Below are 26877 nucleotides of genomic sequence, written 5' to 3'. Positions count from 1 at the left end.
TCAATATTTTACAGGATGAGATTCATCTCCTTCATGACGATCGTGGTCCAGTCTTGGAAGCAGTTATTTCAAGGTAAATTCATTTTTCATCGCAATTCTTACCATTAAACACACAACAAATGCATTTCTATTCTGTGTTTCACAATACATTTGCATCACTTCCAAGGCTCATACCGTGCAATTTCTATTTACCCTCCTGCGTGTCAATTGAAATTTCATTGAAGAATGAGCATAATATTCTGGACAATTCCATTAAACAATTACTTTTTTGTATGTCCAACCCTAATTTCCCATTTTTACTTTACTTTATGAACTGCTCAAGTGATGATGATTTGAGAGTATTAAGAGTTTTCATATAAACTAGAAAACAGGTATGTTATTTTCAGGCAGGTTCCAGGTATAGGGGGCCAGATGTGCAGTTTATAGAGTTCCCCTTCTGTATCCTCAGAAGACCCTAATCATCAATCACTAAGATTTAGCGTGAGCTGCCGTTTTCGGCGCTGCGCATTCAAGGGACTAATCCTGGCAGGTGCCCAGTCGTCAACAAGTTAGAGTCAGTTGTAAATATTAAGCGTGTTATCTTTTGTTACACCTCTCCTGTTTTTTTTTCAGGACAATTCGTAACATTGAGACCTCCCAGGAAGATGTCCGTTTGGTTGGTCTGAGTGCAACCCTACCAAACTACCAGGACGTGGCTGGATTCATGAGGGTCAAGCCAGACAAGGGACTGTTTTTCTTTGATAACAGCTTCCGTCCCGTCCCGCTGGAGCAACAGTACATTGGTATCACAGAGAAGAAGGCTCTCAAGAGGTTTCAGCTCATGAATGAGATCGTCTACGAGAAGGTTATGGATAATGCTGGCAAAAACCAGGTAACCTTTTTATCCCTTTGTGTTAAAAGAACCACAAAGTATACAACCTTGGTAGCATTTCCTTATATGATATATCTTGTGCAGACGCTGATGTGCATTTATAACGCACTGTGATATCAGATCCACCCTCGTATGCTGGAGGCTGGCAATAGCCAGATTTTCACCAGCTGTTGTATCATCTTCTCCAATGCTGGTACAGCTTTTTGCTGGATAGAATCAAGAATCTGCATCAAGACAGATAAATCCTATAGTAGTTGGTATAATTGCTGGTGGCAATATCACTGCTATTATATTAATACTATGTTATTTTTGTATGTCATCCACTTTAGGTACTTGTGTTTGTGCATTCTCGTAAAGAGACCGGTAAGACTGCTAGAGCAATCAGAGATCTGTGTTTGGAACAGGACACCCTTGGTCAGTTCTTGAGGGAAGGTTCAGCCTCCACTGAGATCTTGAGGTCTGAAGCAGAACATGCAGAGGTAGGCGATAGTCTACAAATATACTATGATGCTCAGGGATCTAGCTCAAACTATTCACATCGAAGGAACATCAATGATACTATTGATATTCCTGAAAGTGAATAGTTTTAGCCTGGTCCGAGAATGAGTGATTGTTTATTTTTTTATATCACTTCCACCTGTATCATTCCTCCTCACATAAAATTAAAAAAAAGTTAATAACTTATGGAAAATGTCATCAAACTTTTTGGATATGCTAATCTCTTGGCAGGCAGCCTACAAGAATACCTTCAAAAATTTTGATTAAGTTTTACCCCAAAGGTTTATCCATGAGAATCACCCACAATACTTATCCACAGGAATCTTTTACTTAAATACCCACAAGAACATTTGTTGAAAATAAATGAGGTAAAAGTCCTAGACTCCTAAAAAGGTAATGGCATGGAATCAACCACCTTGCGTATTACTCTCCGATCAAATTCCTTTTCCACAGAATTTGGAACTGAAGGACCTTCTTCCCTATGGCTTTGCCATGCATCACGCTGGAATGACCAGACTTGACAGGACACTGGTAGAAGATCTGTTTGCCGATCGTCATATCCAGGTGTTGGTTTCCACTGCAACCCTTGCCTGGGGTGTCAACCTCCCTGCTCATACTGTCATCATCAAGGGAACTCAGGTCAGTCTTTCTTTGATTAGGGCCATGTAACCTTGAAATATAAAATCAAACTTAGCAATTGATTGTGACGTTTTGTAGATAGTACATCATAGACCTACAGTTACACTCAATTGTAGAATTTATTGTATCTTTTATGTAACTCACCCCAGGACCCATTGCACATCCTGGGCAATGGATTGCATAATTCAGAGTTGAATCTGAAAGATAAAAATGATGATGAATGTTCAGTGAAATGCAATTTAGGGTTACTGTAAGTGCATGCTTGTATTTAAAATCAATTATATGGGAATTTGGTGAGAAATGAGCAAAAGAGGGAAAATTGCAAGAGAATAGCATTTCTTTGCTTTGAGAGAAATTATTGTATAATAAGTAACACTTCTATCCTGTTTTACCTTACGGTTTTAGATCTATAATCCAGAGAAGGGTCGATGGGTGGAACTTGGACCTCTTGACGTACTTCAGATGTTGGGAAGAGCAGGGCGCCCTCAGTATGATACGAAGGGAGAGGGTATTCTTATCACCAGCCATAGTGAGCTTCAGTATTATCTCTCACTGCAGAATCAGCAGGTAAGGAACTTTTTCATGTTTCTGTGATTTAATCTCTTATAGATTTCACTTCTAAACTTATCAATGTTCAATTTATATCACCTAGAAATTTATATTTTCATAATGACAGATTATATCGTGTCTTTGATTTTACATTTAATTTATATCTCTGCTTAACATTCCATTCTATTATCCATGGTGGAATGTGAATTGAAGTCAGATTAAAAATAAGAGGTCCTGAGGTATTTGTTCTTATATCATCGTGACTGTGCCATGGACTAGTGATGGTTTTGGTGGTTGAGTTGTTCACCAGTAATCAGTAGATGAGAGGTTCAACTCCCGATGGTTCCAAGATTTTTTTCTGGCTTCCAGATCGAGTATACAATGTTATTTACTGGGTGCAAGCCAGAAATTGAATTTCAAGATTAAACTTTGAATTTTGTTTGCCTTGCAGCTACCAGTTGAGAGTCAGTTTGTGAGTAAGCTTGCTGATAACCTCAATGCCGAAGTGGTCCTCGGTAACATCCAAACAATGAAAGATGCTGTAACCTGGCTGGGATACACCTATCTCTACATCCGTATGATGCGTAATCCTACACTGTACGGAATCCCAGGAGATTCCAAGGATACAGATCCAGACCTTGATCAATTCAGGATAGACCTGATCCATGCTGCTGCTATCGCTCTTGATAAGAACAACCTGCTCAAGTATGATCGCAAGTCAGGCAACTTACAAGTGAGTATATATGCATTTCTTAAAGTACCCTTTGGAACTTATGCAAGTTTTGTTTCATTATAAGGGAAGTACTTTACTTGATCAAGCAAGATCTGAACCTTTTTTCCAATTGCACCAAGCCTTTAGAGATTTGAGGCACATACCAATTTATATTGATACATGTGAGTAGATTTGATTAAATTCTTTGATGATTGAAATACTTTTTGTATTTAATCGCATTAGAATAATATTTTAATGCCGGTTAATACATATTATAGTATTATGACTTTGCTCATTTAAGCAGTAGCTACCGAGTCTGCTGACCTTGCTATTTGAAAAAAAAATGATTGAAAAAAAGAATTTGAGAAAAGTCAAAATAAATGTATGTGCATATCTACCCATCGTGTTTAAAAGCATGCTGAAGGTCCATAGAAAGCTGAATTACCTTTAAATGGCACTCGTTGATTTGCCAATTTGTTAACCTAGAACCTTTGCATGTATATACAGTGCAATTGTGAACAATCGCCACTCTGGGAGTCATCAGATAACTGTTTACAGATGCAACCAGCAATCCCAACAAAGAGAACCCCAAATAAGCCATGCTAATTGAATTGCTGCTGCCTAGATAAACTAAAAGAAATCATTTATCTATACCTAACTAAAAGAAATGATTCCCACAGAGCAAAAACATGATGGTTGAAGTGATTTCTTATGTAAACTTATGATTGGCTTACACTGAAATGATGCTCTCCTTTGCTCACAGGTTACTGAACTTGGCCGCATTGCCAGTCACTACTACTGCACCAACGATTCTATGTCAACCTACAACAGTCTACTGAAACCAACCTTGAGCGAGATTGATCTCTTCCGTGTCTTCTCTCTATCATCAGAGTTTAGGCATATGGTCGTCAGAGAGGTAAGAACCAAGACAAAATTAATAGCGTTTACCATATCCTTTTTTGTTGACCGATTGAAAATTGTTTTCATTTAAATCACTAGAAGTAGGATTCTTTCTAACCACCAAAAGATTAGTAGTTTCAACTTATTTTGCATTGTTCTGAATAATAGGTAATTTCCATAAAGCTTTGGTGAAGATGCAGTTTAAAAGAGCAGTGCATAAAGTTAATCCTTATTATGATTTGAAAATGCACTTTTTTTCCAACGATCAATATTTGGTGATCTTTAAGGTAGGGTACCTTGCCTTGGGCAGCAAATGATGAGTAAATGATTTGAGTAATAGCCAGTTAGCATAGGCCAAGAAAGGCTTGAACTCCCATCCATAAAGATGTATGTGTATAAAATATTTGCTCCGAGATTTATTCAGTTAATCTACATACTTCTTGAATATTTGTTATTGATAATTGCTCAAAATTGTGGCAATGAAGATGATTATTTCTGTTTATTCTATGTTGTTTATCAAATTTTATCAAATTTTTTTTTTTAGGAAGAGAAGATGGAGCTGACCAAGCTACTAGAGAGGGTTCCTATTCCTATCAAGGAGAGTATAGAGGAACCAAGTGCAAAGGTAAGAATAACCCCTTGCCTCCTAGAACCAGATGATCCCAGTACAATACCTATAGGAGTCTCATACTTCAGCAGTCGAAAGGTTAACCCATTGTATACTGGATTGATTGAATTGAAATTATCATAATTAGAACGAGGCATTCTATGTAGTGGTTCTCATTGTCACCTTTCAATCAGAAGATAGTGGGTTCAAATCCTACTCCATGCATTAATTTCATTCCCCAAAAAATTATGCACATTGTGCTGCTCTCAACCCAGGTGGGATGAATGGGTAACTGGTAGGAATTATTAATTGATTTAGTGCAGAAGAGTATATGCATATAGTAGATGGGGTATATAAATGGACCGATTATTTCAATTAGGCCCGGTTTGAAAGTCCATTTTTGATGCACGTGTACACGGCGTGTTTTTCAGTCGTGTACACGTGTACACGTTGTAAACACTGAGTGAGAGTGAGTTACGGTATTTTTTCAGTGTTTCCTACATGTAGCCTAAGTCACGGTTTTAAAGCTTACCTGAGAAGTTAGAAGTATCAATCCACAAAAATTGGTGCAATTAAAAAGTTTACTCAGCTTAGCAGCGCATTAAATTAATAAAGAATGCAAAAGTAAATCAGTGCAGGGCCCTAGTTAGCGCCGACGTTCGTTGGATGCGCATTTTGCATACTTTACCGTACATGCATGCACACATCGCTGCAGAAGTGTAACTGAAGTTATTGATCGATTTTCATTATTTTATTGCCAATTTGAGGAGCGTTTGTTTGAGGCTTGTAGCACATGTTTATGAGCGTAACTGGAGCAATGATCGCTGTCGCAATTGGTGATTCTCAAATTGGCTCTAAAAGTGATTGAAGAACGCTTTCTCGAGTCTCCAGTTACGTGTTATACGCTCATACACATGTGCTACAAGCCTACAAACACGCTCCTCAAATTGGCAATAAAATAATGAAAATCAATCGATAACTTCAGTTACACTCAATTCTGCAGCGATCTGTGCATGCATGTTTGGTACAGTATGCAAAATGCGCATCCAACGAACGTCGGCGCTAACTAGGGCCCTGCACTGACCAGAGCATACCCATTTCGTGTGGTACAAAAACTTGAGTTTCCAGAATAAATGTGGATTAAATCGGCGATTTTGGAAGTAAACTCACTCTAGGTTAATTGAAATATATTGACATATTAGTGATTAAAACATGTGCAGTGTCTGAGAACTAAGAATTAATGTGAGGCTTTGAGCTTGTTCACTGACTTTATACCCGTGTACCCGAAACGGGCCTAATTTCAATAATGTTTATTCAAATTACAATAGGTTAGAATTGAGCATTTGCAATAAATAGATGTGATTTTTATTCAAATTACGATAGGTAGGAAGTGAGCATTTGAGATAAATAGTTACGATATCTTGTAAATTTAGTTATTTACAATCATAAGTGTAAGCAATATTATACAGGAAAATAAAGTAAATAATATGAAAAGGAATGATACATGTACATTTGTATAGTGTGCTGATTCTTAGAAATTGATTGATGATCTTTGATGATGCTGACTGAAAATCAGGTTTGAAGATGCAAATGTTATGATATCAAACTCTCACTGAAAAGTGATCTTTCTTTTCTCTATGTCAGCATTAAAAAAATACATTATTTAAATACATTTCATTCATAATTTGAAATATTCTGTACAACTTAAATATATTTTTCTTAAATAGAAAAAGATTACATATGGGATGTTAGCTCATTATATGAAATTTTGCAGAATTCTTCTTTGTTTGGTTATAAAGTCAGGATATATGTGCAAACTTTTACTTTGATAGTGTTTGTTCAACATTTTGAATGCCTATTACTGTGTCTAAAAAGACCTATCCTCTTCTATTTTTTCACAATACAGGTGAATGTATTGCTTCAGGCATACATTTCTCAACTGAAGCTAGACGGCTTTGCTTTGGTAGCTGATATGGTCTTTATCACACAGGTGAGTGTTTATATTAACAAGAGGATACATAATTACATATATTAAACACACACTAGAGGGAGGCTCTTCCCCACATTTCTCCTTAAAAATTGCTAGCAATTCATCAGAGATGCAACAAATGTGCATGATGTTGTAATGAAAATTAGGTTTGAAGATGCAAATCTTATAAGAAACTATTTTTGAAAAGTGATTTCTCCTTTCTCGCCATAAAGCATTTTTGGAAACTAACATATTTGTTTGTATTTTACTCATGTTTTTTTTAGTTTAGTTTTCTTCATTTATTTATGAAAGAAGCAGTTTTACTGATTCCCAGCCATTGCAGGTGATTTTCAGACATTCTCATTCTAAGTTGCAGTCTTGTGTAATTGGCAGTCAGAAACTAATCAAGGTCTAACATGCTAAGAAGATTCAAAATTAGGCCAAGCAAATGTGCTGCTGCTGCTGCTCAGAAAAACTAAATTTTTGACCAATGATGTTTGTGTACAATGTGTATCAGAAAATGAAAAACACGTTTTTCCTTTTCAGAGTTATTTAGTGCAATTATCAAAATTTGACGCTATTTTTATCTCGCCTGTATAGCAGAGCAAGGCAAAAGGCATGTCTTTTCTGAAGGGGGCGGCATCGGCGTCACTATTGAATGATATATGCTGACTTGAAGAATTGTTTGTTGAACTTTCATGATGTTGATTGAAAATCAGGTTTGAAGATTCAAATCATATGATATAAGATTTTAGCTGAAAAGTGACCATTCCTTTTCTTTTACCTCAGCATTTTCAAGCTTCATATGAAAATAGATATTGAACTACAAATATTACAATTTTTGTCTTATGTGCATAGTAGAGCGAGACTATAGGCGCTGCTTTTCCGACGGCAGAATCGTCAACATTAACATCTTAACCAAGGTTAAGTTTTTGAAATGTCATAATGACTTAGAATATGGATCTAGTTCATGAAACTTGAATATAAACTGAACATCCTGCCCTAAGTTTCAGGTCACATGACCAAGGTCAAAGGTCATTTGGGTTAATGAACTTAGTCCATGTTGGGGAAATCAACATCGCAACCTTAACCAAGATTAAGTTTTTGAAATGTCATATTTTTTTAAAGTATATTGATCCAGCTCATGAAACTTGGACATAAGAGTAATCAAGTGTTAGTGAACATGACCTATGTCAAAGGTCAATGAGCTTTGCCTATGGTAAGGGTATTTGTTGAATTGTCATCATTATTTTGAAAGTGTATGGGTCTAGTTCGTTAAATGTGGACGCATCATTATTCGATCATTTCCTTCTTAAACAACCTGGAATGAATATTGATAATGTTTTTTGAAGAAGATAACAGCATATAATCTTATAAGATGACGAAGTGGATCCTTATGTAATGATTGGTTGGAAGTGCATATATAACCAATCATTTATTTGTCCTATTACATTTATTTACTAATGACCGGTGATGAGTGGTCATAAGTAAAATATAATGACCAGTCATGGTTTTGAGATGAGAATAGTTCATCAAGATCCACATCACTATCTTCGAAAACATAATTCACATCATTTTACTCGAGTATTAGCAGAGACTAATTTTCTTGGTATCGCATCGCAATTTGCTCTACATATTGCAAAGCCTGCTACACAAAAGGTTACTCTACAGAACTTAGGAGTTTTCTCATTACTAGAAATTCAAATCAATCTGATGATCAAAGTTATTCCCTGATTGGAATAATAGTCACACTTGTTCAATTCCTTTGAAATAATTCAAACACTAGGACATTGAAAGCTGTTCTAAAGGTACCTTGTGCATGTTATTCCTACTAGTGTCTTTGATGATGTTTATTTATAAACTAAGTCATGAATATTGATTAATGAATATTCAATATTTCTACTTGTGTGTTTTAATGCATGCAGTCTGCTGGACGATTGGTAAGGGCCATCTTTGAGATCGTTCTTCATCATGGATGGGCTCAGCTGGCAGATAAGACTCTCTCACTGGCCAAGATGATTGACAAGAGAATGTAAGCAAAAATATTTTATAAGTACTCTGATCATAAAACTTGTTATCAATAACAATTCAAGGTTATGAGCTACTGAAATAATTGCATCTGATTTGTGAATGGCCAATTTGTAAGCAGGAGAAAAGGTTTCTCTTGAAATACTCCTATAGACCATTGTATGGAACACTGCCGTGTGATTTCTTTTTTTTTTTGGGGGGGGTGAGGGGCGAGGGAGAAGGAGGGATTGAAGGGGGAAACATGTAAAGAAAAGTGTCCCTTATCTTTAAAGGGACAGACTCTTTATTTGAGAAAACGGAAGAATAATATACCATAATATTATGCTAATATTAAATTCTATACAAAGCAATATGTAGAAGATAATATTTTGGGGGTCGTCATATTTACAATACTCATGGATTGGTTTTAAGGAATAGAAGATATATATATATGTTTTTTTAAATTTATATCTTGGATATATATAATATCCAAGTCCTTAGGAAGCACATAGAGATGTTATTCATAATGTGTTATGCGCTATACAAGAACTGACGATCATTATTATTATCTGCTTTGTTTTCCACTGAAAATTCAGTTGAATAATGCAAGATTCTAGTTGCATGCTTTTTTTCATTGGTTTTCTACATGATCAATTTTTTGGCTGATGAAGAATGATTGTTGAACTTTGATGATGTTGACTGAAAATCAGGTTTGAAGATTCAAATTCTGTGATATCAAACTCTTCCTGAAAAGTGATCTTCTCATTCATTCACCAAAAATGTCAGAAAGAATAATTAAAAGAATTCTCAGGCCTGATCATTAGCAAGTCAAGATTGAAATAAAAAATAGTTCCTAATTGATCCACCATCAAGGATGGGATTGCATGGATAGGATCAAGGAGTGCTTGGTCTGATAATATTTGAAGAAAATATGCATTCAGTCTGAGATCTGTGGGGTTGATTCACAAAAGTCTAGAAAATTATTTACCTATTTTGGTGGGTGTTTCATTAAGCTATTCGTAAGTTAAGAGCGACTTTAAGAACGACTGGTAAACCTTTCTTATGTGCTTAATAATCACCAATGAACATTTAATGGTGAATATCATTTACCACAAGAAGGATTATCAGTCGTTCTTAACTTACGAATAGCTATATGAAATGGACCCCAGGGCCACATCTTAAAGATGTCTGACTTAGACTGTCAGTATGAAATTGATAGCCAGCAGTGCCATAATTCTTTGTTCAAAACCACAATTGTTTTTATCCTTGTAAGCAAGAACGATCATCCTAATGGACCTATGCAATTACAGATGCACCATTATTTTGACATATCTAAAGGACATAATTTGAAAAGGGCACATGCTTCATAGATGTTGGTGTTACTGACTTTCAGCAATTGATGTTGATTAGATCAACCTTGCTTTCATCACCACCTCCATAAGAAATATGACAACTATGGACATGATTACACTGATTAGGGTATTTCATTGGGTTTGTGGCCACAAATATGAAGCATGTATCTATTTGATTTGCTGAATAAAGAGAAACAAATGAAATGCTTTAAATTCCTTTTAGAGACTGGTCACTGGCATTCCATAGTGACATATAATGTTAGCCAGTGTGCTTATTGTAAAATCATCCTTCCCCACTGCTATGATATCCTTCGTTTGCATCATTAGGTGGCAGTCGATGAGCCCCCTCCGTCAGTTCCGTAAGATTCCCGAGGAGGTCGTGAGGAAGATTGAGAAGAAGAACTTTCCATGGGAGAGGTTCTTTGATCTAGGACCCAATGAACTTGGAGAGTTCATCCGTATGCCAAAGATGGGAAAGACTATCCACAGGTATGTTGAAGAGTAGTTCTGTACAGAGTCTATGTGAAATAAAGTATAGAGTACATAAGTCAAGTTAAATGATGTTCTTTGATTCAGTGATTTCCATATAGGGGCAGTTCCATAATATGGTCAAGCTTTTGTACATCCAACCTCCATTTTTTCCTTCACTTCATGATCTGCCAAACCATTTAATTTGAGAGCATGGCACACTTTTATATGAACCAGAAAACACAGAGAAATCACTTCAGGAAAGTCCAGCATTTTACGTACAACCCATAATTGATTTTCCTATACTGCTATAATCACACTTACCAATAAAGAAAACGAAAACATGTTACATGCTGTGTGAATGACACAGCTGAAAAGACAGGAATCTACATGGTTAAAGATATGTTGTGAGCCTTAATGAGTAGAGGGTTATGATTTGCTGACAGAACTGGGAGGACAGGGAGTAACTAATAAAAATTTTGATCAGTGAAGCTAGCTACCTTGCTCTCCCAGCCAAAGGCTTTCTATTAAGTCTTAGAATTTTTTAGATGTTAAAAATGGCATATATATTTAAGCCTTTGATTGATGTTTTTGTTTGATGTAATTTGCATAGATACATTCATCACTTTCCACGGTTGGAGCTAGCTACTCACATCCAACCCATCACAAGGAGTACATTGAGAGTAGAGCTAACCATCACACCTGACTTCCAATGGGATGAGAAGATACATGGAAACTCTGAGGTAATAGCAAGATCTAGGGATGTTTCATGAAAGTTGTTAGCACTTACTAAATTTTCAACTCTGACGTTCATTTAAATCCTTGGTTTTTCTTGGCTGATAAGTAGGGCGGTGTTTCATGAAAGGACAGTTACCATAGGAACTGTGCTCCTCAGCCAATTAAAATCAAGGAAAGTTGTTGGATCTGACAACTTGTCGGACAATATTTTTTGATGAAATGCTCCCCTTGTCTCTCGTGAAAGGTGCCCTGGTATTAGATCAGTCAGTTTATTCTCCGTAATCAACTTTCGATAAGTCATATAAACATCTTAAATCAAAAAGTTCAGACTATGGTCATGTGACAGAAAGTTTGGGGACCTGTTGCAATTGTAAAACAACTTTCTTGATTGGTTAACTTAGGAGAATGAAACCATTTGGACAAGATAGCTTGTGTGAAAACAGAAAAATCAAAGAAACAGATCAACAAAAGTTTGAGAAAAATCGGACAATAAATGAGAAAGTTATGAGCATTTAAATATTGCAATCACTAATGCTATGGAGATCTTCCCATTGGCAATGCGACAAGGATGTGTGATGTCACTGATGAACAACTCTCCCCATTACTTTAGTATATATTTCACTTGAATTGCCTCTTTTATCACATCTATCCAGAGATCATGTGTTCTTTCTACATGAGGGCATGTAATACATATTTTTTTAAAATACATCATGGATGAAGAGTTTGTATCATCATAAGAAAAAGCAAAAAGAGACATTTTGAGGGTATTTTATAGTCCACCAAAAGGAAAGTTGTTCATCAGTGACATCACACATCCTTGTCGCATTGCCAATGGGAGGATCTCCATAGCATGAGTGATTGCAATATTTAAATGCTCATAACTTTCTCATTTATTGTCCGATTTTTCTCAAACTTTCTTTATTCTCATTCTTTGATTTTTCTTTTTCTACACAAGCCTATTTGTTCCAAAGGTTTCATTCCCCTTTAACTTGTTAGACTCGACAAACTATGCATGCCAAAATGTATTGGTTATTGAAGCCTTCACTATTTATCCCTTGTTCCATGTTAGAATAGTAACAAATGTTTATGTGCATGCTGACTTGAAGAATTGATTGTTGAACTTTCATGATGTTGACTGAAAATCAGGTTTGAAGATTCAAATCATATGATATAAGATTTTAGCTGAAAAGTGGCCATTCTTTTTCTTTCTCCTCAGCATTTGCAAGCTTCATATGATTTCACAGTGAAACTACAAATATTACAATTTTATTATTACTAAAATAGCATTAATGAACCAATTTTCTTTCAATTATTACATTGTTGATAGGAACCAAGGAATTTGATAGGATTTAAAGAATGAAAAAAGATAGTAGTATTATACTTCCATTGTTGTAGTATATGAATATGATATATTTGTTTGGAAAACGTATATATAAACATATTCACTAGTGCAGGTCAAATTTTGTGTTGTTCATGTATAATCTGCTATAAAGAAATGCCAATTCCTGTAATCTGCACTACAAGAATACATAGGGTACTTGTCAATTCCATCCTTTTATGTGACCTCATGTTGGATTGTAGTATTCACTTTTTTGTTCCACAATGTTTTTATAGGCCTTCTGGATTCTTGTTGAAGATGTAGACAGCGAGATCATCCTTCACCACGAGTACTTCCTACTCAAGAGGTAATATCCCATTATTATTTCTGTGCTCCCAAATGAAAAAGAAATTATATAAAGTTTGTTGAGGCTGTTAATGATCTTTTCAATTTTGGAAACCAAATGATGCATCAACTTTTCAAATTATTTAAATTCTAAATTACAGATTACTTTCCAATCAATAATGATGATAACGTTTATATAAAGCTGAAAACATATTTTATGTGATCAAAGTTTCAGTATCAGTATTTAAAAAATTAACTCCAATAGAAATGATGCAATAAAAAAGTTATCTACATATTTCATCAAACATTAATTGAATAATGGAATTGCAAGATACACTGCGATAAGACCTTGTATTTAATAAAATGTATATAATATAAAATATGAAATATATAGATATATTATGTATGCAATGTCACATTAGTATAAAATCAAATTATGTTGTCCATAACTGAATTGTAAGAAGGTAATTGTTCTTTCACCTACAGCAAGTTCGCCCAAGATGAGCACATTGTCAAATTCTCTGTTCCAGTCTTTGAGCCTCTCCCTCCTCAGTACTTCATCAGGGTAGTCTCCGACAGGTGGATCGGTAAGGCTTTTTATAAATCCATAATTTATCCATAATTTATTGTTCGAAATAGACGTGAAATGCAATACTCCGAAAATTTGCTTTGCCCAATTATTGAGCGTGGGCCCGTCAGCCGCTGTGCTGCGCCAGATCGACGAGGCTCTAGCCCTTTCAATCGTTGAACGCCAAACAGGGTAGCAGCAACTCTAAAATAATGCTATTTTAGCTTGTATTGCAGGCAGCTATTGAAAATTAATTTGATGGTGATTAAAGAGCCATACATACTTGTTTGGCTCAGATGTATGGGTAGATGTGAATATTTTCATGTGCTGAAGAGGATAGTCCTGAAATTTCTGTGGCTAGAGATATGGTGTCATGGTCCTGGGACACATATTTATGAAAAAAAAAAGCAAGTTGGCGTAAAACAACCTTTTATTGGGAAATGCATTCCCAGTATTTTTTAACAGAAATTTCTTAACATGACAATAGGATCATCATTTGTTCGATAAGTTGCTCATAATTCATGAACAGCTTATGAACTGGCCACTGGTTTATGAGTTATAAGTAGTCATACTTTCTTAATATTATGTTAGAATTAGCCATTATCCACAATATGCTATTTGACAAAAGGATTGATTGAACTTTTATGATGTTGAATGAAAATCAGGTTTGAAGATTCAAATTTTATGATATCAAACACTCACTGAAAAGTGGTCTTTCTCTGAGTCAATATTCAAGCATTGTAAGGATTGTCCGCTGTAAGTAGATGTAACTTGATATGTTGTCCCATCAAAACCAAAATGTGTCAAGGTGATTAAGAAGTGTTAACAAATATATCTTATCTGTATGCCCCTGCCCACCTACTTATCTGGTCCTTCCATGTTCGCTCTTGTGATAACTAAAGAACTGCTTGACATATCAACTTAAAACTTGAGTCATGTATGCCTACAGGAATCACAAAGATATGATGACTTTTACTGGGTGTCAGACGTCAAAGGTATATCAGAAGATCTTATTCTTCCAATAGCTAAAGAGCTATGTTAGGAATCGACTTCAAACTGGTCATGTATGCATTGTGGATTGTAACCTTCCATACTTGACTTGGTATAGACTAACAGTTTCACTTAATTTTGCAACTGATTGTACTTCAGGATACAGGGCCCTTATGAACAAATTTGCCAGCAACTAACACATTTGAAGTGAAATTTTTCATTTCTTGGTCCAATTTTGCTGACATTTCTCATCTTCATTAGTGTAACCCTCCAGTTTCATCTGATCTTTCCTGAGAACTTTCCTCCTACAGAGCTCCTAGATCTCAAGCCTTACAAGTCTCAGCTCTAAGTAATCCTGCCTTTGAGATTCTCTTCTGCAGCAGGATGACATTTCTCTCTCAATTTCTATTTGTTGTCACCTTTCAGTTTCCGAGACACAGCTACCTGTGTCCTTCCGTCATCTGATCCTCCCTGAGAAGAACCTTCCTCCTACAGAGCTCCTAGATCTTCAAGCCTTGCCTGTGTCAGCTCTTAGGAACCCAGCCTTTGAGAATCTCTACAGCAGCAAGTTCTCAGTCTTCAATCCTATCCAGACACAAGGTAAGACCTGTATCTCCTGGGCGCTATAATCTACTGATTGACTACTCAAATGTATAAATATTACAGAAAGAAAGAAGTGTTTTTGAGCCCACTTGTGCCAGTGTAATAAAAACTTCCCTTTCTTTGCATCTCTTAACATACCACCTCTCATACCATGTTTATGAGATGATTGCAACCAGGAGGGATATTAAAATGGTGAAGCCTCAGTGTCAGGATTCTGCATACCCTAATTCCCTTTTCTAGCACATCACATTTCTTTGCTTTAGTTTATTTTATTTGTCTAAATTGTACCAATATTTGGTTCATGAATATTATCTTATTTTGATTGATGAAATTTCAACAAGACATCCAAGTTTTGTAATGATATTGATTATTTTGATTGCAGTGTTCAATGCTGTGTACAATGGAGATGACAATATCTTTGTTGGCGCCCCCACTGGCAGCGGGAAGACAATCATTGCCGAGTTGGCCATCCTGCGTATGTTGCTTCAATCATCAGAATGTAGATGTGTCTACGTCACACCTTTAGAGGCTCTTGCTGAACAGGTATGGCTACTTTACTTCAGTTTAGAATTTTAAGTTCAATTTTGTATCTTCATGGTTATTCTGTTTTGGATCTAGGTCAGTTAATGGGATAAGAGATATAATTGATCCATTATTAATATCAGACTATTATCCTGTTCTGTCTATAAACAAAAGTTGTATAAATTTTAGATCAACATGAGAGGGTATTTTTTATCGACCCCTTGTAAAGATGTTCACAAATGTGTGAATTGCCACTTAATGTAACTTGCTTTGTCTTTTTTCCATTTGGTGTCATCCTACATGGTCTAAAACAACAGCCAGTGTATGTACCAACCAGTTTCTCTAATTGCAGTTTAGCCCATTTACCATCACATCCTTGTACTCTATATGATAAAATGAACTGTTTATGAGCTAGATTTTCATTTGACAAAGACAAACTGGACGAAGAGGAAGTAAGGGCCATCTTGACATTAGACTAAATAACATTCACACCAAGTAATAGTAGGACCAAATGTTGGTTAGATCAAATTGATAATAGACCAAGTGGGCTAATAGCCATGATGGTGTTGGACGATCTGAGAAACACATCGGACCATGTGCTAGTAGGTACAACCATCCAAACACACCTTATGATTTTAATATTTTACCCATCTTGTTCCCTAGATGTACAATGAATGGCATCTCAAGTTCCAGATGCAGCTTGGTAAGAAGGTGGTACTCTTGACTGGTGAGACCAGTACTGATCTCAAGCTCCTAGCCAAGGGTAATGTCATCATCAGTACACCGGATAGATGGGATGTGTTGTCACGACGATGGAAACAGCGTAAGAATGTCCAGAACGTCAACCTCTTCATCATTGATGAGCTGCACTTGATTGGTGGGGACAATGGGGTGAGTTTTAGTGATATATTCAAAGAAGGAATATAATTTTGTAGTAAGGAATAAACTATGAAGGTGTTGGGTCATTGTTAAACCTTGGAAGTGAGCTAGTTTCAAACATCTGAACCATTTGGGAGGATGGTACTCGTACTTCCGTTCCAGATTTATTGTTCCAAGCAGTTAAGCGTGTAGTCTTGTCTACAGGCTCACGATTCATCAACTTATAATGCTCATTTAGTAGTAATATAATTGTTTTAGACATACTACTCTATAATGATAGCTTTTGTTAACAACTAAGAGATTCTTAAAATAATTAGAATAAAAAAGTCACTCGAAAATTCCAGATGCATGAAATAGATATGCCAGTCGTCATGCGTTTGTCTGATTTTAGTTCTAATTTCAGGCTTTTCAAGTTATATATTGTACAGGACTGTGCATATATGGATCTTTAGTATGTTCTAGCTTCTTTTCACAAGTCAGGCCCAGTGAGTAAACGTGTTTGCATCTTGATTTATGTATAACAATTTAGAATTAACAGTATTCATACCAGGTTTTCAGTCTTTTAATTTTCAACAATCTTATCTTCACACAGCCTGTTCTTGAGGTGATCTGTTCCAGGATGCGGTACATCTCATCTCAGATTGAGCGTAACATTCGTCTTGTAGCCCTGAGTTCATCCCTAGCCAATGCTAAGGATATTGCTCAGTGGCTAGGAGCTAGCCCTACAAACACCTTCAACTTCCATCCCAATGTGAGACCGGTTCCTCTAGAGCTTCACATCCAGGTAGGCTTTCATTGAATTTCGACTTAACTCCCTTTTTTGTCATTCACCTCATATTTTGTCTTGCTTGCATAGTGGCCATGTTTTTTAAGTAACATGCTTTTGCACATAATTCCTGATTTGCTATTTCAATACAATTGCCCAGCCACTATCAACCTCTCTCTTACACAAAGTTAGGAAAGATTTCAGCAAATAAAAGGTGTATTGTTATATTATTTCTTGGTTTTCAATTCACTGATAAACCCCTAAATGTTAGTTGAATAGATATGAAAAAAGATCTTTATAGAGCTTTAACTTGATAATACAGTGTCATGTTCATCATCATCACCACCACTACCACCACCATAATCATCGTCTTCATCATCATCATCATCATAATCATCATCATATCTAATTGATTGCCAGCTTTACCATTATTGATGTCTAAAGATTTACGGTTACCATATCTATCCCAATCAACTGTCTCAAGTATTTCTTTATTAATTCTCGTCATGATATCCACTCCTTTTTTTTCCATTCAGGGATTCAACATCACTCACACCGGATCACGTCTCATCGCCATGGTGAAGCCCACATACAATGCCATCATCAAGCATTCCCCTACCAAGCCTGTCATCGTCTTCGTACCGTCTCGTAAGCAGACCAAGCTGACTGCCATTGACCTCTTGACCTACGTGACGGCGGAGGATGGTTCTGAGAGTCGGTTCCTCCACGTCGATAAAGACGATCTAGCTGCTCATCTCAGCAAAGTATCTGATGAGGTATGTCTGTATTCCACTTCTTTACTATAGGAACTATATGTGACATAATGGGAGTGTTCCCAAGAATGCTAAAGACTACAATTCAATTGAAAAATTAATTATCCAAATCAATCAACCTTTCAAACATGTGACAACTGTGCCTCTCTCTGTCTATTTCCTTTTCGTGGCGTTATTCTGATGAAATAGTATAGAAGATAGGTAACACAGCCCTCATATATTTTACATGCTGGAAAATTACATGTATGTTCCACTGAATTCTATTGTAGTATTCAGAATTCTCAGGAATATTTTCAATTTGTAAATAAAAATACCTATTGTCTCATACCCAGCTATGAAGTCACTATTGGCATCGATATGATTTATTTTACACAACTAGGCCTGTGAATGCTGTTCAGTATTCATTATAAATCACATTGATTACAGCAATCATAGCGATATACTGTCATCCCTAGAATGATTGCCATCTAATGTTACCTTGCTATTCAACAAAATATAAATGATTGGGGTAACATTTAGATTATAATAGTAACAGTTATCAGCAACCAATCAAAATCAAGATTTCCATTGTAGTAACAACAATAACAAAGTCAACATTATTGTAAATATTTACGAAACAGGCCCCAGGTTATTGCGTATTTACCACCATTGTTTATCTTTCTTAGAACCAGTGTAAGTTTTTTATAAAAAATTTCCAATCCATCCAACATCAACCTTTTTCTACTTTTCCGTCTAGACACTGCGAGAGATGCTGAGTAACGGTATCGCCTACCTCCATGAAGGTCTCTCTGAGATTGAACAGAAGGTTGTAGAACAGCTCTATATGTCTGGAGCAGTGCAGGTTGTGGTAGCATCTAGGATGATGTGCTGGGGAATGACTCTCAATGCTCATTTGGTGGTTGTCATGGATACGCAGTACTATAATGGCAAGATACATGCGTAAGTGAATACCTTCATCACGCCCTATTCAGCTTTTCTTTTGTATTTTTTGTTTTTGTAGTTCCAAGGAGAGACATATGTTTTTTGTAAATCCATTAAAGGAGAATGAAACCATTGGAACAAGATAGCTTGTGTGAAAACAGAAAAATCAAAGAAACAGATCAACAAAAGTTTGAGAAAAATCGGACAAATAATGAGAAAGTTATGAGCATTCGAATATTGCGATCACTAATGCTATGGAGATAGCAAATTGGCAATGCGACAAAGATGTGTGATGTCACTTGTGAACAACTCTCCCCATTACTTTAGTATATATTTCACTTGAATTCCCTCTTTTATCACATCTATCCATAAATCATGTGTTCTTTCTACATGAGGGCATGTAAAACATATTTTTTTAAGAATACATCATGGATAAAGAGTTTGTATCATCATAAGAAAAAGCAAAAGAGACATTTTGAGGGTATTTTATAGTCCACCAAAGGGAAAGTTGTTCATCAGTGACATCACACATCCTTGTCGCATTGCCAATGGGAGGATCTCCATAGCATTAGTGATTGCAATATTCAAATGCTCATAACTTTCTCACTATTTGTCTGATTTTTCTTAAACTTTCTTTATTCTTATTCTTTGATTTTTCTGTTGCTACGCAAGCCTATTTGTTCCAAAGGTTTCATTCCCCTTTAATGTTGGTGATACTAGTATTTGATTTATACCATTACATGGGTTTATATAAACTTAAACTTATATAAACTTTATATTAACTTAGAGCAGTGCAAGAAGATATATATTTCTAATTTACAGGATCCTTGGGTAGTACTCTCAACATTCAGGTACAACAAATAAAATCATTACCATTCATTGCCTGTGTTGGGTGTCTTTAGACAGGGATTGTGTGTCTTGTCTTGTATCTCAGTCTCAAAGAGAAATAGCTTGTATTCTTAGGCTGAGATAAAAAAAAGGCTTAATTCTTATTAATCAATCTTGCTTCTCTGCTTTAGTCTGTCATCTTTGGGTGTCTTAAGACATGTTGGTCTCAAAACATCTCGAGATATAGGCAATGTGTAGCTTTTATCTCTGTCTCAAACCTATCACTATCATTTACAGGCTCCAATATTTGATTTTTATTATTTTCTTTTAATGATATCATATCCTTAGGTATGTTGACTACCCAATCACTGATGTACTCCAAATGACCGGAAGGGCTAACAGACCAGAGATTGAACATGAAGGTGAGGTCCAAATTCTAAAGAATAAAACAATCAGTGGCCTCATTTAACATAATTGTACATTGTCAACAAGTTGTTGCCTCTTGAACACAGAGGAATGATCAAATTTCTTGTACAGTAAATCAATATTCTATGATACAAAACCTGTTGGACATCTGAGCAAGGCAACTTTAAAAAATAAATTTACCAATTTTTCATATATTTTTTCTTGACCGGTCAATTTTAGTCAATGAAAAACTTAATGTGAAATTGGAGGCAATGGTATGCTGCCTACATCTCCCTTTATTATGATCTTACACATTTTCCCATGGAGCTTGAAAACTAGCTTGCAACTGCAGCCGTATTACATATTTTGGTTACGGTTCCACAGATATTCTAGTGTTGCGAATCTGGCATAGCTGCAGTGCAAGATAAAAAACCTTATTTTTTGCAATCCTGAAGATAGTAGTTTCCTCATGTGATTTTGATGTCTGATTGTGTTATAATAGTATTATTCCATGGCCTCAGGGCTGATATACAGTGCGTCCCAGAAAAAACGAAACCGAGATTTAGCGATCATTTATCATTACTTAATCATAAATAAAATAGACAAATGACCTACCAATTTAAAGCTTAGAATCTCCTCTTTCATCTGATATTACTTAGATTATTTCTCAATCACGCATGAGTGAGCAAAAACAATTTGAAAAAAGGATACCAAAAACTCATTTGGCGGGGCGTATCTGGGTTTCAAAAAGAAAACCACATTTTTGAAAAGTTCAATATCTCCTCTTTAATTTGATACCTAAATTACAGAAAATGGTCGAGAAATAACAAAGTTCTGGTCATTTAAAATAAGGCTTGAATTTCAATAATTTCATAAAATGAAGAAGTTCTCCAGGCTGGCTTTCAAACTCACTCGACACTCTGTTTTGTTGACGATCAGTCATGCATTAAATCTTTTGTTCACCATGCGAAAGCTTCTGTGGGAAACCGGTGAAAACACGTTTATCTCATGAAATTATGGAAATACAAGCCTTATTTCAAATGACCAGAACTTTTTTATTTCTTGACCATTTTCTGTAATTTAGGCACCAAATTGAAGAGCAGATATTGAACTTTTCAAAAATGTGGTTTTCCTTTTGAAACCCAGATACCCCCCCGCCAAATGAGTTTTTGGTATCCTTTCTTCAAATTGTTTTTGCTCACTCATGCGTGAATGAGAAATAACCTAAGTAATATCAGATGAAAGAGGAGATTCTCAGCTTTAAATTGGTAGGTCATTTGTCTATTCTATTTATGATTAAGTTATGATAAATGATCGCTAAATCTCGGTTTCGTTTATTCTGGGACGCACTGTATATCAACCTTACAAATTGATATCATGTGTTGACCTATGCGATTTTCTGAAGTAAGAGCTGTTTGATCATTTTCATAATCTGATCTGCTTTCCCTAAGGCATGTTAACTAAACAAATATAAAATAATTATCAAGTTAAATTTCATTGTGTGATTTGTTAAAGCATTTCTCTTTTCTTTCTTCATCTTACAGTGAGTAAGTGTGTAGTCTTGTGCCAAGGCTCCAAGAAGGATTTCTACAAGAAGTTCATGTATGAGCCCCTGCCAGTCGAGGTAAGAGAATTATAAATCTTCAGTGACTTTAGATAGTATCCTATAATTAAGAATCTAAAGCTCCAAAATTATTCTATAAATCATTGACAACTAATATCTGTTTAATGTTGAAAGATTTACTTATATCTGTTTTTTAGTCTGGATTACAAAAGAAACTCTCTCAAAGCTATTGGAAGAGATTGTTTATTATGCACCTCACTTTGTTGTTTTTGAAATCTCAGGGTAGCACAATTCTTCCATTGACTTTAACACAGAAAACAACCCTGAAAAATAATCTGAGTTTTCTCTCGAAAAATTTAGTTATGAACACTCTTGTGAGGAAAAGTACATTGTGAAAGTTGCTTCCATTTTTTTTCTGGTTACAGTCTCATCTGGATCATTGCCTCCATGATCACTTCAATGCCGAGGTCGTTACCAAGACGATAGAGAACAAACAGGATGCTGTTGATTACCTGACATGGACGTTCATCTACAGGCGAATGACACAGAACCCTAACTACTACAACCTACAAGGTGAGATGAGAATAAGATGTGGGATAAAATAATTTGTTCTCTTTTAGTGATATTGGAACAAGTGTAGGTATTGTTTGAGAAATTTTTTTTTTGGGGGGGAGGGCTAATTTTGCTACTGCTATTAAGCTGAGGCATCTTACCAAAAACATTAATATCAATTAGTCTTAATCAATGGCACTTGATCAATGAGACTGAAAAAACATGAAGACTAGCACTTGTGGGAGCAGTTCCATAGAGCATTATGTTGATTTTGTTTGACATTATGAACAATTATTGACTTGCTTTTGTTGCAAATGATATATCCATATGTCATTGACTTACAGGGATGGTCCAAGCTGAAAATATTTATATCTTAATACATAGAGTAGAATTCACTGAGCAAAATGCAGAAAATTTCATCAATATCGGATTATAAGTAATAAAGTTATTGAAGTTTAATGTTTAGCAATATTTTGTGAAAACAGTCGTCATGATTATTCATTAGGTGGGCTGATTATGTCACATCTCCACTTTTAGTTTTCTTATGTTATTACATAAAATCATATTTTTTCATTATTTCATACTTGTGTGAATAATATGTCTCCCTTATAATGAAAAAAGTTGCAGAAATAAATAACTAATAATGCACTAAATCAGTTGTCAGTCCCATTTTTCTAGTTCTTGGAGGAAAAAATATGAATAAACCTAATTTCATATAATAAAATACAAAAGAAGAAGTGGGGATATGACATCATCAGCCCACCTAATGAATATTCATGACCACTGTTTTCACAAAATATTGCTAAACTTTAAAATTCAATAACTTTGTTATTTGTTATCCGATTTTGATGAAATTTTCGGCATTTTACTCAGTGAATTCTACTTTATTTATTAAGCTATAAATACTTCAGCCTGGACCATCCCTTTAACACCTAAGAACATGATCCAGTGGTGCGTAAAGTATTGAGTAACGAAACAGCTTTGGATGAACAACTCTATTTTGCTTTTTTCTGTTCTAATTAATATCATTATTCTTCTTGTAGGTATGACCCATCGCCATCTTTCGGATCATCTCTCTGAGTTGGTTGAGAACACACTCCAAGACCTTGAACATTCCAAGTGCATCAGCATCGAGGATGAGATGGACATCAGTCCTTTGAACCTTGGTATGATTGCGGCATACTACTACATCAACTACACCACGATAGAACTCTTCAGCATGTCACTCAACAACAAGACTAAGATCAAGGGTTTGATTGAGATCATCTCGTCGGCAGCGGAATATGAGAACATTCCCATCAGGCATCATGAGGACTCTATGCTCAAACAGGTATGAAAGGCAAAGCCCACTCATTGGCCCAGTAACACAAGCTGAGCACTTAAACTGTAAATATACTGTAACTTTCATGATAATAATAATATGCAACATTTATATAGCGCTTAATACAAATGTTTCAAAGCGTTGCATTCTATTACCCCAGCTTTAGCATTGCTACCCTGATCGGGTGCTTGAGCATTCAAGGAATTCCTTCCTACCGTGTACCCATTTACAGCATTTGGGTCGAGAGTGGCAAATGTAGATAAACACCTTGCCAAAGGACGCTAGTGCTGTGGTGGGATTTGAACCCCGGACCTTGTGGTTCACAGTCCAGAGACTTATCCACTGAGCCACAACACCTCTACATTCTTATAGGTAGACATAATCTTGTTTTATGATTTTCAGTGTTGGATTATTTTGATTTTGTTATTTTATTCCTTTTATTATTTTATACATTTTTGTACTTTTAAAGTATTCTTCAATTCATATAATTTTGATGCAACACATATACATTTTATTAATTAATGCATAAACAAACATCACAATCACAATACATGCTAGAGCATACAGAGAGAGAAGACATTCAACTTGAACCAAATAATTGTAAGTGCTGATATATATTTCTTTTTCCGTCTCAGTTGGCAAGCCGTACACCAAACAAAGTGAGCAACCCTCGTTACAACGATCCTCATCTCAAGACAAACCTTCTTATCCAAGCTCATCTTGGCAGGATGCAACTATCAGCTGAGTTACAGTCTGATACAGAAGACATCCTGAATAAGGTACAACATATTGATTATTAGTAGTGGTAAGAGTGTTTGATGTAGGAGTGGTAGTTGTGTTAGTTGCTATTGAAAGTCTTTCCAATGCTGACATGAGACCCATCTTGGCAGTTTATCGCTATCTGCTGAATTACTTGTACAGTCAAATACAGAAGATAACCTGAAGAAGATACAACAGATCATTGAGTTGTAGAGGTAGTGGTAAGAGTGGCTGTGGTAGGAATGATAGTTGTAAGGAGAACAAAATACATCCTCAACAACAGATCAGTGAGTGGTATTGGCAGGTTTGGGAGTTGCGAGAACTGATGTTTGTATGTGGTAGTTTTAAGTTAAGTTAAGTTTTATTGGAGCGGGTTGGATTGCTGACGATATTGTAAAAAAGTAAATCCTATTTTCGATATAACTGAACACTGAGTGGTTTTAATCCTCACACCAGCCTCACTTAAAATTTTGTGTTTTCTCCAACACCAACACTCATGTTCAACACTATACACCCTTTCTATGCTATTGATGATAAGTGAATTTCTTTGGATTAAACAAACTAAATGATTCTTTTCTTATGTTTCAGGCTCTACGTTTGATCCAAGCTTGTGTGGATGTGTTGAGTAGCAATGGATGGCTATCCCCTGCCTTAGCAGCCATGGAGCTTGCACAGATGGTCACACAAGCTATGTGGAACAAGGACTCCTATCTCAAACAACTCCCTCACTTTGGGGTAGAACTCGTCAAGAAATGCACAGAGAAGGTAGGAATTATAATCAGATTTTAAAAATCAAGAAGTGTATTGATTCCTACAGTATGAAACACATTGTTCCCATCAAAAGGGATCATTAAATGAATATTAAATAATGTTGGATACATGGATGGATACAATATGAAATTAATGATTGAATGTAAGTAATGAATGAATAAACTACTGGATATATGAAAAGATAAGAAAGTAGATATTCTTGCGAATAAATAAGTATTTGACTTATTGTTAATTTCAATTAATAATCATTAGATAGTTGAATTTCCTCCCCTGGGTATTGAAAGAGTTAGCTAGCCTTTCATCACGGCTTAAGACAACACATGCAAATATTCAAATTTTTAAGGAAAAAAAATAGCTAGATAATTTGTAATAGAAAGAGGGTGATCATATATCTTTCCTTCTTTCTTCGCACAGTCAATAGAGAGTATCTTTGATATCATGGAGATGGAGGATGAAGAGAGACATGAGCTTCTTCAGATGACCGACGCCCAGATGGCTGATGTAGCTAGGTTCTGTAACAGATATCCAAACATCGAACTCATGTATGATGTACAGGATAAGGACAGTCTGGAGAGGTAAGTCATGGTTGTACTGTTGATGGTGTATGTAGTGATGATGCTAATGATGATGATGATGATGATGGTGATGATGATGGTGATGATGATGATAATAGTGGCAATGAAGAGGATGATATAGTTGAATATGGTATTGATTGTAGCAATGGGGGCTATGGTTATTGCATTTGTTCACTGCAACCATCTTGCCTGTTGGGAATCTACAGGTAGGACTATGGTATGCCAATGCAGTATATAGCACACACTTTAGAAAAACATTAAAATATCACTTTTGTGACAAAAAGTACTAATTTCCATACAGATGCAATTCATTTTTCTTTAGTAACTTGGAAATAAGTTTTGTATTCACCAGAGCGCTCTAAAACTCGAATTTTGGGCATATTTTGGTGTACGCCCTCTATTGGTGGAAAGTAATATGGCAAGAAAATTTCCATTTTTCAATCTCTATTTTTGATTAAGAAAAAATAATTCAAAGAATTAAATTAACATATGAGCCAAGTTATGTGATAAATAGCTGTAATGAAAACTGACAGTGTAAGAAAATCAAGCATTTGTCCAATAGAAAAAGAGAAAATAAGCCAAATATTGCCACCCTTATTTTGCCACACATGAAGATGTGACTGAGAACAAGGTTATATCATAAACTTGTTCATTGAATGAGTGGGTTATTTTAGTGGTAGTGGAGGTGATGAATGATGGTGATGACTATGGAAGTGGTGGTGTTTATGATTTTGATGATGGTGGTGGTGATATTATTGTTATGAGGTATGTCAATACTTACATATTGTCTTGTTTATACTTTTTTAGTGGTTCACCTGTTGTTATCATGGTAACATTAGAGAGAGAAGATGAGATCACTGGACCTGTTGTAGCTCCCCTCTTCCCTCAGGTAGGTATCTAAGGCTGCGTTCAATCAGCATTTTATGCTTTTAGGAGCAGTTTCCAAAGATGCCCAAACTATGGTTATGTTCAAGCGATTCTCTGTCAGGTATAAAATGTAAATCTTTCAAAATGCAAAAATACAATGCTGAAAATGTGTACTTTGAAAGGTGATTCTGTAGACCTATGGTCTTTAATAGTTGCTAGTATGCAACAGATATTTCATTC

The 26877-nt window shown here is 35.7% G+C and overlaps 1 protein-coding gene across 1 annotated transcript in view; it reads left to right on the top strand.

The window, feature by feature from the left end:
• The window catches only part of LOC121424829 (U5 small nuclear ribonucleoprotein 200 kDa helicase-like), a 40815-nt gene that overhangs the window by 11163 nt on the left and 2775 nt on the right, over positions 1-26877 (top strand). Inside the window, exons 13-40 of the mRNA XM_041620627.1 lie at positions 15-73; positions 613-871; positions 1201-1350; positions 1823-2008; positions 2414-2575; positions 3009-3290; positions 4033-4185; positions 4714-4794; positions 6683-6766; positions 8671-8777; positions 10432-10593; positions 11186-11315; positions 12925-12995; positions 13460-13560; positions 14958-15131; positions 15517-15677; positions 16320-16547; positions 17128-17319; positions 17838-18077; positions 18811-19013; positions 20172-20245; positions 21773-21852; positions 22218-22365; positions 23388-23674; positions 24301-24444; positions 25013-25189; positions 25610-25770; positions 26578-26659. Of these exons, the coding sequence (XP_041476561.1) occupies positions 15-73; positions 613-871; positions 1201-1350; positions 1823-2008; positions 2414-2575; positions 3009-3290; positions 4033-4185; positions 4714-4794; positions 6683-6766; positions 8671-8777; positions 10432-10593; positions 11186-11315; positions 12925-12995; positions 13460-13560; positions 14958-15131; positions 15517-15677; positions 16320-16547; positions 17128-17319; positions 17838-18077; positions 18811-19013; positions 20172-20245; positions 21773-21852; positions 22218-22365; positions 23388-23674; positions 24301-24444; positions 25013-25189; positions 25610-25770; positions 26578-26659 (4338 nt within the window). The remainder of the gene's footprint in view (positions 1-14; positions 74-612; positions 872-1200; positions 1351-1822; positions 2009-2413; positions 2576-3008; positions 3291-4032; positions 4186-4713; positions 4795-6682; positions 6767-8670; positions 8778-10431; positions 10594-11185; positions 11316-12924; positions 12996-13459; positions 13561-14957; positions 15132-15516; positions 15678-16319; positions 16548-17127; positions 17320-17837; positions 18078-18810; positions 19014-20171; positions 20246-21772; positions 21853-22217; positions 22366-23387; positions 23675-24300; positions 24445-25012; positions 25190-25609; positions 25771-26577; positions 26660-26877) is intronic.

Source organism: Lytechinus variegatus, chromosome 12, assembly GCF_018143015.1.
Source record: "Lytechinus variegatus isolate NC3 chromosome 12, Lvar_3.0, whole genome shotgun sequence".
Lineage (NCBI taxonomy): Eukaryota > Metazoa > Echinodermata > Echinoidea > Temnopleuroida > Toxopneustidae > Lytechinus > Lytechinus variegatus.
This window is presented reverse-complemented; position numbering and strand designations above follow the sequence as displayed.